The 12,105-nt window shown below is 44.4% G+C and overlaps 1 protein-coding gene across 1 annotated transcript in view; it reads left to right on the top strand.

The window, feature by feature from the left end:
- The window catches only part of LOC120064775 (sodium channel protein type 8 subunit alpha-like), a 91,527-nt gene that overhangs the window by 56,197 nt on the left and 23,225 nt on the right, over positions 1 to 12,105 (top strand). Inside the window, exon 13 of the mRNA XM_039015380.1 lies at positions 501 to 739. Within this exon, the coding sequence (XP_038871308.1) occupies positions 501 to 739 (239 nt within the window). The remainder of the gene's footprint in view (positions 1 to 500; positions 740 to 12,105) is intronic.

Raw genomic sequence — 12,105 nt, 5'->3', positions numbered from 1 at the left:
TACAATATATTATTAAAGAAATAGAAAAAAGAAGTAGAAAATGGAACCCTCTTCATCACAAAAAGGTTCCGGTTTGAACCTTTACAAAGGGGTTCCTCAAAAGACACTTTCAGAGGGCTTCCTCAAGGAACATTTTTGACCTGGAAAGGTTTCACCACTTGTGGAGGGTATGGCTGCCTTTGTTCAAAATTTCACCTTTCAACCCCTATAGTTATACTATGCTGACCTGACCACAAGACAACGTAGAGCGTTAAAGCAATGTTTTTTTGTGTGACCCCCCCCCCCCCTATCTCCCTCTCTTTCACGCTCTCTCCTTCTCTTTTCACTCTTTCTCTCTCCCTCTTTTCCTCTCTCTCCCACTCCCTCCTCTCACTTTTCCTCTCATTCGCTCTTTACCACTTTCTCCCTCTCTTTCCCTCTGTCTCCCTCTTTCTCTCGGTTTACCCCTTTCTCCCCTGCCCTCCTCTGTTTTTTTTACTCCCTCCCTTTTCCCCCTACAGAGCTAGAGGATTCTCAGAGGGCGTGCCCATCATGGTGGTATAAGTTTGCCAACATGTTCTGTGTGTGGGACTGCTTTCCTATCTGGTTGAAGATCAAGCATGTGCTCAACCTGATCGTTATGGACCCCTTTGTGGATCTGGCTGTCACCATCTGTATTGTCCTCAACACCCTCTTCATGGCCATGGAACACTACCCCATGACTCCTCGCTTTGAGGAGACGCTGTCAGTGGGAAATCTGGTGAGGAACAGTGAAGTGGACAGTGTTTAGCGTGTAGGGTACCACAAGATTGTCTCAACGTGTGATTGGAATGTTTCTCACATCCCATTATCCAATTATTTCTCTGCCTCTGCTCCACATGTTTCTGTCGCTGTATCTTTCCCCCCATGTGTCTGTATCTCTCTCTCTCTCTCTCTCTCTCTCTCTCTCTCTCTCTCTCTGTCTCACACTCCCCTGTGTAGCACAGTTCTCTCAGAGCACTTCTTTGCTGGTTTAACTTAGGTCCTTTCATACATGCATTACACTCTGCCCTTCGATGGGAATTCATAAAACATTCAGCTCCTTTTTAAAGCAACTAGCTTGCTCCCCTTCTTTCACCACCCAGGCTCTCTCTCTATCTCCGTTTCTCTCCCCCAACTTTGCCTCTCTCTCTCAACCCATTTTCTTCTCTGTTTGTTTGCCTCAGTCGCCTTTCTCCTCCATCTCTTCCTGCAGATTTAGCAGTTCTAACATGGCAGAACAGGGGTGTGTCCAGGGGATGGCAGGGTTGGTTGGGGGATACATTAAAGTTGAATGTAACCTGATCGATCTGTACTTTAAGTGGAACATACTGCTTGGTAAGGTATGAGGCTGGTGTGTGAATGTGAGGAGAGGTTAGAGAGGGTATCTGTGGTGTCCACTTGCTCTTAGATATCTCAGTACAGTACCAGAGTCCCTGGCATGTCAGTGGAATTGGCGTGGTGTGAGATTGGCTGGTGTCATAGAGGTTGCAACCTTATATCCGTCCAATTATGGCTTCTGTGAGCGCATGGGCCGCGCCATTGAGGCTATCACCATCTTGAAGAAGTCAATGTTCTTCTTCACGATCGGCTGATCCCTCCTGATGACATGGTTGAACATGACTCCAACCGGGTCATCAGTAGGGATCAGCCAATGAAGTTGGAAGTCCCACCCAGTTGACTACTTCAAAATGGTGACAGTTCTCAATGGCGCTGTCCTTGCTAATACAGGCTTGTGGCCACTACAATCGTCTATCCATCTCTGTGACTGGTGTCAGCAGCGATAGGGGAAATGTTTTTATTTATTTATTTGAGGTCACAGATGTTGGCATGGTGTCAGGGGTGGTGCAGGATGAATCATTGAGTGCTCTCTGCAGTGATGATTGGTCCACCAACATGGCATGATACAACCCTCCCTGCCTGACTGGTAGTGGGTGGGTGGGTGGGTGGGGCACTTCTCTATGAACTTGTCCTGCCAGGACAACCTCCACCAGCACTAAGAGTCCAATACATTTTTAATCAGCACTACATCAAACAAAATGCCACGCAAGCAAGATCTGTTTTGCATTTCGCTCTTAAATTTCTGCATTTAAGCGGAATTTCTACAAATCACAAGTTCTCCATGATTTTAACCTCCATGTTCTGCAGCACAGCATAGCACGCACAGATCAGAACTCTCAGGTACAAATCTTGAGCAGACATTTTGGGGTTTCTATCAGAATGATATGTTATAATATACTACACACTTATAATTTAAAAATATATATATAGAGATATAGTATCTTAATTTGATCACTCTGTTGTCGCAGATAATTTTCCTGCGCTGCATAAATTCACTGGAAACACACAGTTCTTTTTCTTCCACTAGATCTCACACTTAAACTATAGCCTACTGTAGCCTATCAAACCTAATTTTCTGTTAGAAATGATCACTTCATTTAAAAAAAATAATCAAATCCTCCTGTTGCAGTATTATTTTACTTCTGCAATGAAACTGGTCAAATTAAGATCTGACATCTGTAGTACCAAATACAATTTTTGGGGCTTGTAACCATAGCTGATCCCGTTTTGGTACTATATAGAACCGTTTTTTGAAGGTTCTATAAAGAACCATGCTCATAAGGTTCTAAATGGAACCTGTATGGTGCTATAAAGACAACAAATTACCTAGCAGCAAACCTGCTTACACCAATCCCACACTGTAAAAAAAGAAAATGTTGAATCAACTTAGTTGTAAGGCAACCAGTACAATAATACTGTGATTTTGCACAACAAAATAGCATTGAAATTGATACAATGTACAATTGTAAGGCAACCAGCTGCAATAGTATTGGGCATATAGCCTAACTAGGGCTGGGCGCTATGGCCTAAAAATCCTATCTCGATTATTTTCAGACTTATGGGCGGTTCATGATATATATCTAGATTTTTTCCAATATTTTCTCTAAATGAGCTTTGTGTATAATTAACGGGAAAATATACTGCATTTCAAACAGTCATCAATAATGTAATGAATTCAGGGCTTGTGAAATTCTACCTAGGCTAAATATATGCCTTCTACAAACATAAGACCCACTAATAATTGAAATATTTTATCAAAATAGTTTAACATGCTTTTTTGCAATAATCACTGATCTGCCTTTCAAGTCTGTCTATGAAAATGCCCTTTTGATTACAAATTTAACCACAACCATGCATAATGCACATTAACTCATATTTTTTTAATTTAACCTTTATTTATTAACTAGGCAAGTCAGTTAAGAACAAATTCTTATTTACAATGACGGCCTACCCCGGGCAAACCCTCCCCTAACCCAGATGACTCTGGGCCAATTGTGCGTCGCCCTATGGGACTCCTGATCACGGCCGGTTGTGACACAGCCTGGGATCAAACCAGGGTCTGTAGTGACGCCTCTAGCACTGAGATGCAGTGCTTTAGACCGCTGCACCACTCGGGAGCCCCGAGTGTAGCGGGCATTATAGAAAATTAACACAGGTCTCGCAATAATCGTTCAAGCACAAGCCCACATTGCTAGTGAGTAGGCAACTAATCTTTATACACTGCTCAAAAAAATAAAGGGAACACTTAAACAACACAATGTAACTCCAAGTCAATCACACTTCTGTGAAATCAAACTGTCCACTTAGGAAGCAACACTGATTGACAATAAATTTCACATGCTGTTGTGCAAATGGAATAGACAAAAGGTGGAAATTATAGGCAATTAGCAAGACACCCCCAATAAAGGAATGGTGCAGCAGGTGGTGACCACAGACCACTTCTCAGTTCCTATGCTTCCTGGCTGATGTTTTGGTCACTTTTGAATGCTGGCGGTGGTTTCACTCTAGTGGTAGCATGAGACGGAGTCTACAACCCACACAAGTGGCTCAGGTAGTGCAGTTCATCCAGGATGGCACATCAATGCGAGCTGTGGCAAAAAGGTGTGCTGTGTCTGTCAGCGTAGTGTCCAGAGCATGGAGGCGCTACCAGGAGACAGGCCAGTACATCAGGAGACGTGGAGGAGGCCGTAGGAGGGCAACAACCCAGCAGCAGGACCGTTACCTCCGCCTTTATGCAAGGAGGTGCACTGCCAGAGCACTGCAAAATGACCTCCAGCAGGCCACAAATGTGCATGTGTCTGCTCAAACGGTCAGAAACAGACTCCATGAGGGTGGTATGAGGGCCCGACGTCCACAGGTGGGGGTTGTGCTTACAGCCCAACACCGTGCAGGACGTTTGGCATTTGCCAGAGAACACCAAGATTGGCAAATTCGCCACTGGCGCCCTGTGCTCTTCACAGATGAAAGCAGGTTCACACTGAGCACATGAGCACATGTGACAGACGTGACAGAGTCTGGAGACGCCGTGGAGAACGTTCTGCTGCCTGCAACATCCTCCAGCATGACCGGTTTGGCGGTGGGTCAGTCATGGTGTGGGGTGGCATTTCTTTGTGGGGCCGCACAGCCCTCCATGTGCTCGCCAGAGGTAGCCTGACTGCCATTAGGTACCGAGATGAGATCCTCAGACCCCTTGTGAGACCATATGCTGACACATGCACATTTGTGGCCTGCTGGAGGTCATTTTGCAGGGCTCTGGCAGTGCACATCCTTGCACAAAGGCGGAGGTAACGGTCCTGCTGCTGGGTTGTTGCCCTCCTACGGCCTCCTCCACGTCTCCTGATGTACTGGCCTGTCTCCTGGTAGCGCCTCCATGCTCTGGACACTACGCTGACAGACACAGCAAACCTTTTTGCCACAGCTCGCATTGATGTGCCATCCTGGATGAACTGCACTACCTGAGCCACTTGTGTGGATTGTAGACTCCGTCTCATGCTACCACTAGAGTGAAAGCACCGCCAGCATTCAAAAGTGACCAAAACATCAGCCAGGAAGCATAGGAACTGAGAAGTGGTCTGTGGTCAGCACCTGCAGAACCATTCCTTTATTGGGGGTGTCTTACTAATTGCCTATAATTTCCACCTTTTGTCTATTCCATTTGCACAACAGCATGTGAAATTTATTGTCAATCAGTGTTGCTTCCTAAGTGGACAGTTTGATTTCACAGAAGTGTGATTGACTTGGAGTTACATTGTGTTGTTTAAGTATTCCCTTTATTTTTTTGAGCAGTGTATTTAAAGTCTAGCCAACTTGGATCTATTTGCTAGCTAAGGTAGAACAGTTGAATTGGTATGAACACATCCTTCTGTCCGTCTCCAACTGTTTGAACAGCATCCTAGCCTGTCCACTTTGTTCAGATGTTGAAATTAATTATTTCTCAGAATGAGAACAAGTTGCCGATTTTATTCTCATTGCACTTTTATAAAACACAGACTAGACAGCTAGAATAACAGTTTGTGTCTAAAATTCTGATAGCAGTCCATGGTACCACAATGCTGCGCACAACAGAAACTGAGCATTCATTTTCCAGAATCAATGTTCATTGATACTCCCATTTTAGTAGTGTCTGCTCTTCGCACAACTCAAGCTGTGTTCGAATACTCATACTACCCACACTAACCGTACTATTTGTGACGTGAATTGAGTATATAGTATGCTTATTGGTCATAGTATGGATATAGTTAGTATGCCAAAAGTTTCCGGGTATCGTACTAAATTCGCCAAAATATGAAGTATACACGCAGAGGACACTATTTCTGTACTTTAGGGCCCATAATGCAATTCTTCAGGAAATGGGTGTGGCTTCTCATCGTTTTCAGATTTGAAGAAAATGGTGGAAAATATGACGCTGAAGTACAATGAAAGTGGATACAAATTCACTGCTTTAACTAATTATGACAAATATTGAGCAATGTAATAAAGTAATGACTTTTCAAATAAGTTACCTTACACGCTATGTTGGCTGACAATTTGATAGCTATGCTGTCCTTACGAACCACATAGTATATCATTACAGCAGTATGTACCGGTATGGTAGCTAGCTACCTAATGTTAGTTGGCTACTTATACATCAAACTTGCTAGTATATTAACTATAGGCTATCTAACTAACTACTCAACGTTTATTGACTTGATTATTCCCGTCATTCTTAGCTTATAGTATAGTTGTTGTGTGTTCTCAATGGACATTCGGGGTCCTTTCGTAAATTCGCTCTGGCTATCTACTCCGATTTCAGAGCACTCTCGTCTGAGTGTACGAGAGTGCAGAATAATGAATTTACAAACGCTCAACACCGGTTGAATATGGCCGGTGTCAGTAAACGTTGGCAAAAAAGAGTAATTAAATTGTTGCCAGCAGCACAGTTATAGTCACCAACAGTCTGGATAACATGAAAACTGCCTAACCAGCTCTGCTAGGGCGAGTAAAATGGTCAGAGTGGTCTCTCTCATTTGTGTCTGGAAGTAGCTAGAAAACTAGCCAATGCTCTGAATTTGCTAACAGACAATCTGACAACGCTCTGAATTTACAAGCACACTCTGGCACTCCAGATTGAATTCAAGAACACAACCGAAGTTGTAAAATGTCTAACTAGTAATTTGTCTAACTAGAGGTTGCATAGCAACAGCATCAACTTCCGGTAGACGGGCGAAGAGCTAGTACGCTCAACTGAAAGGAAACTGTTTGTTTACAGTATACTAAATTAACTAATAGTATGTAGTATATACTCATTAAGTATGTCGTATACAGTATGTTAGTATGGGTATTTGAACACTGCTAAAGTCTTAGTGTCTTCACTGTCCATTCTGTTTTATTCATTTTTTTGTTCGTTTGCTTGTATGTTTTCATTTCACAGTGTCTTGAGGCATATATCTTTATTGTCTGAGTTTAGATGTTTTTCTTGTCTGGTTGGTGTGGTGGGGTGGGGTAGTTGATGGTGGGTCAACCATGTTTTGGGGAAGGGGTGGGGTCTGGGCTGGCAGTGGTTGGATGGAGGTGGCATTTGTGGTAGCAGCTGCTGTGTCCAGGGTTGGTGCTGGGAATTGAACTGGGAACCATGCTGTTGCTGGGGCCGGGACTGTAAACCGGGGCTGTTGCAGGGTCGGTATCTGGGTCTGTAGGGGGGGTGTGGGGGTTCTAGTGCTGTTGCTGGGTCTGGAACTGGGACTGGTTGGATCTGCAGCGGGGAGGAAGGACAACCTGAGGAGCAAGCAGACACACATGAAGGCCCAAGATCCAGAGATCAGTGATGGCACTCCTCTGTGGCCTGCTTGCTCTAGATCTTTGGTCCCTCCTCTGCACCTCTTCTGGTCTGGTGGTGACTGGTTCCCGATTCTGATCTGGTTCTGTTAGAGGGATAGGTGTAGAGGGGGAAGGAGGGGTGGCGAGTATGTCCATCAGCCTGGGCTGGTGCTGGGGGAGAAGTAATGCGGCGGCAAGGCTGGAGGCTGGAGGACAGAGGGAACAAAGAGGGCCCAGACTTCCTGGCCACGTAGCACTCACAAACATTTGGACGGTGTTTTCAGTCTGAGTGGGGGCAGTTCCCTGTACATACCGTGTGACGTTTATCGATGGATTCCCTAGTGGGGAGGCAACCATGAACAGCTGTCTGAAGTATGTCTTTCTGTTCTGAGGGTATTGTCAGAGTCATGATAATTGGTTATTGGGAGGATCCGGGGTTGGTCATGTCATTGCAGAGTTTGATGAGGGCCTCCAGCGGGTCGTTGGTGTTGTTGGCTGGCACTTGGCTGTCCATGGTTCTTGGCATGCCTTCCCACTGACTGCCTCGCGGGCCCCTGAACGGACTGGGTGGTGGGATGAGGGGGGATAGAAGGGGTGGGAGCTATTTCTGGGACGTCTGTGGGGTTGTCTGAATATGGGTCTTCGTCGTTATTACTTGGTGATGGGGGGTTGTTGTTGGTGGGGAGGGCCTTTTCCCTGCCGGCGTATGAATTGGGGAAGGTTCTAAAGGAGTGTCCCTATTTCCCGCAGAGGTTACAGGGTCGTGTGGAAGTACAGTCTGAGATGGGATGATCCCCTTTACAGTTTCCTCAGATTATGGCTGTGCTGTGGACTGAGCTGGGATTGTTCCCCAATTTGATGGTACAGGGGAGGTTATGGACTCCGCCCACTCCGGTCTTAACTGAACCAATGGCCCCAGTCCAGACGTCGTCTTTGTCTAGGACCCTCCTAGCCGCTGACTTGAGGGTGGCGAAGTGGTGTAACCAAACTTCTATGTCGGACTCTTGGATGCTTTCGTTATGGAATTGGACTGTGACTAACTTTTGATTCTGTGTCTGAAAGTGGAATTACTATGAACTTATCTTTGTTAGCTCCATGTACTGATTTATTTTTATTTTTTAACTAACACACAATGGCTTCATGTGGCCCTGGGGGCTTTGCCAGGCAGTTTCGGTCGGATTGCACAAAGCCCACACCTCTCTGGAGAACTGTCCTGCTGAATTCCAGGTGGGTCTGGTTTGGTCTGGCGGTTGTTGTTGCTGTTCTTGCTGTTCCTGCTGCTCTCTGGCGATTGGCGGCTCCATCCTCGGCAGCCTCCTTCCTCGGTTTTAGCGTCAGCCTTACCGCAATATAGAAATGCATCGCTCCTGGGTTCATTCCGGTCATCTTCAGTTGGGGGTGGGAGGGGGCGGGTATTTGGAAGAGGAGGGTTGGAAGGGTGCTAGTTCTGGTCTTGAGGTTGTCTAGTCTGGTCTTGGGTCTGCTACGTTCCCGCAGGGGGAGGAAGGACAACCTGAGCAAACACACCAGAAAGGCCGTGACCTGGAGGTCAATGGAGGCACTCACCTGTGGTCTGCTCGCTCCAGGCGTAGGTTGGTATCTTTAAGGGGTTCCTTCCTCCGCTCCCTGGATGTGGTGGTGTTCTCTGGTCTGGTCTCTCTTTTTGGTGAACTACTCTGGGTGGTTGGTGGTTGGCTGGTCCTGGTCTGGTCGGTGGTGCCGGCTTAGTCCGCTGGACCAAGGAGGCAGCGCCAGCCGTGGTCACACCACTGTTACTGTTGCTGTCTCCCGGTCCAAATAAAAAGATAGTGAGAAAAAGGGTAGAAAGAGGGACACAACCCCAGAAACTCTTCAGCACACAGGCATGTCAGTAATGAAGAGAAGCAAGCTTTTAACCTGTTTGGGGTGCAGCCCGACACCGGTACACTTATGACAACATCCAGCTCAAGTGCAGGGCGCGAAATTCAAAAGATATTTTTTAAAAATATTTAACTTTCACACATTAACAAGTCCAATACAGCATATGAAAGGTACACATCTTGTGAATCAAGCCAACATGTCCGATTTTTAAAATGTTTTACAGGGAAGACACAATATGTAAATCTATTAGCTAACCACGTTAGCAAAAGACACCACTTTTCTTACTCCATCAGTTTTTTACTCCATCAGTAGCTATCACAAATTCGACCAAATAAAGATATAAATAGCCACTAACCAAGAAACAACTTCATCAGATGACAGTCTGATAACATATTTATTGTATAGCATATGTTTTGTTCGAAAAATTTGCATATTTCAGGTATAAATCATAGTTTACATTTCAGCTACAATCAGAAATTGCACCGAAAGCAGCCATAATATTTACAGACACCAACGTCAAATACCTAATTACTCATCATAAAACATTTCTGAAAAATACATAGTGTACAGCAATTGAAAGACAGGCATCTTGTGATTCCAGACAATATTTCCGATTTATTAAATGTTTTACAGCGAAAACAAAATGTAGCGTTATATTAGCGTAGCCACAATAGCCAGAAACACTTGGGCGCCGACGACCAGTTCACATGCACGACAGATATTAGAAATAGCATCATAAAATGTTTCTTACTTTTGGTGATCTTCCGTCAGAATGTTGGACAAGGTGTCCTTTGTCCAGAACAGTCGTTGTTTGGATCTGGAACGGCAAATTTCCCTCTTCATTTAGCATGGGCACTTGCCAAGTGGCACGGATCTCTCCAACGTCAACAAAGTCAGAGAACGGAACACGGCAAAACTCCCGAAAAAATTTCAATAATCTGATTAAACTATATTGAAAAAACATACTTTACGATGATATGGTCACATGTATCAAATAAAATCTAAACCGGAGATGTTAGTCGTCCATAACGACAGCTAAACAGAAGGCAAATCCATGTCCCCTTTCGCGCGCTCCAGAAACAGGAAATGGACGGTCACGTCATACAAAGAGCTTTAATTCCACCTCAGACCAAGATAAACATGAAATTTCTTCTCTCACCGCCTCTTGACAACCAGGGGAAGGTGTATGAAGTGTACGTAGACTCTTACGTATCATGCCCATGTATAGGCAGGAAGTTGAACAGAGCATCGATTTCTGACATTCCACTTCCTGGTCAGGAAATGTGCTGCAGAATGAGTTCTGTTTCACTCAGAGAAATAATTCAAACGGTTTTAGAAACTAGAGAGTGTTTTCTATCCAATAGTAATAATAATATGCATATTGTACGAGCAAGAATTGAGTACGAGGCCATTTGAAATGGGCACGATTTAACTGGCTACTCAATACTGCCCCTTGCAGCCATAAGAAGTTAATCATCCGCAACCATTGAGAATGACTGCCAGTGTAGGGGAGGTTGGATTATTGAAACGACCTAAATCATATAAATTGGAACAGCCATCTCTGTAACGGGTGCAATAAGTTTGATTAGTTTAGAAAAGGGTATGTTATTAATGTTTGTGTAACATAAGATTAATCAACCAGTCAATGTACATCAGTTACTAGGCCAATGCACTTTAACAGCTAGGCTACCTGCAGCCCTTTACATACAGTTGAAGTTGGAAGTTTACATACACCTTAGCCAAATACATTTAAACTCCGTTTTTCACGATTCCTGACATTTAATCCTAGTAAAAATTCCCTGTCTTAGGTCAGTTAGGATCACCACTTTATTTTAAGAATGTGAAATATCAGAATAATAGTAGAGAGAATGATTAATTTCAGCTTTTATTTCTTTCATCACATTCCCAGTGGGTCAGAAGTTTACATACATTCAATTAGTATTTGGTAGCATTGCCTTTAAATTGTTTAACTTGGGTCAAACGTTTTGGGTAGCCTTCCACAAGCTTCCCAGAATAAGTTGGGTGAATTTTGGCCCATTCCTCCTGACAGAGCTGGTGTAACTGAGTCACGTTGTAGGCCTCCTTGCTCGCACATGCTTTTTCAGTTCTGCCCACAAATTTTCTATGGGATTGAGGTCAGGTCTTTGTGATGGCCACTCCAATACCTTGACTTTGTTGTCCTTAAGCCATTTTGCCACAACTGTGGAAGAATGCTTGGGGTCATTGTCCATATGGAAGACCCATTTGCGACCAAGCTTTAACTTCCTGACTGATGTCTTGAGTTATTGCTTCAAAATATCCACAATTTTCCATCCTCATGATGCCATCTATTTTCTGAAGTGCACCAGTCCCTCCTGCAGCAAAGCACCCCCATAACATGATGCTGCCACCCCCGTGCTTCACGGTTGGGATGGTGTTCTTCGGCTTGCAAGCCTCCTCCTATTTCCTCCAAACATAACCATGGTCATTATGGCCAAACAGTTCTATTTTTGTTTCATCAGACCAGAGGACGTTTGTCCAAAAAGTTCGATCTTTGTCCGCATGTGCAGTTGCAAACCGTAGTCCTCCTTCCTTGCTGAGCGGCCTTTCAGGTTATGTCAATCTAGGACTCGTTTTACTGTGGATATGGATACTTTTGTACCTGTTTCCTCCAGCATCTTCACATGGTCCTTTGCTGTTGTTCTGGGATTGATTTGCACTTTTCGAACCAAAGTACATTCATTTATAGGAGACAGAACGCGTCTCCTTCCTGAGCGGTATGATGGCTGCGTGGTCCCATGGTGTTTATACTTGCGTACAATTATTTGTACAGATGAACGTGGTACCTTCAGGCGTTTGGGAATTGCTCCCAAGGATGAACCAGACTTGTGGAGGTCTCCAATTATTTTTCTGAGGTCTTGGCTGATTTATTTTGATTTTCCCATGATGTCAAGCAAAGAGGCACTGAGTTTGAAGGTAGGCCTTGAAATTCATCCACAGGTACAGCTCCAATTGACTCAAATTATGTCAATTAGCCTATCAGAAGCTTCTAAAGCCATGAATTCATGTTCTGGAATTTTCCAAGCTGTTTAAAGGCACAGTCAACTTAGTGTATGTAAACTTCTGACCTAC

The sequence above is a fragment of the Salvelinus namaycush genome, chromosome 20 (assembly GCF_016432855.1).
Source record: "Salvelinus namaycush isolate Seneca chromosome 20, SaNama_1.0, whole genome shotgun sequence".
Taxonomy (NCBI): Eukaryota; Metazoa; Chordata; class Actinopteri; order Salmoniformes; family Salmonidae; genus Salvelinus; species Salvelinus namaycush.
The sequence above is the reverse complement of the archived record's forward strand: the minus strand, read 5'-3'. Positions and strand labels throughout refer to the sequence as shown.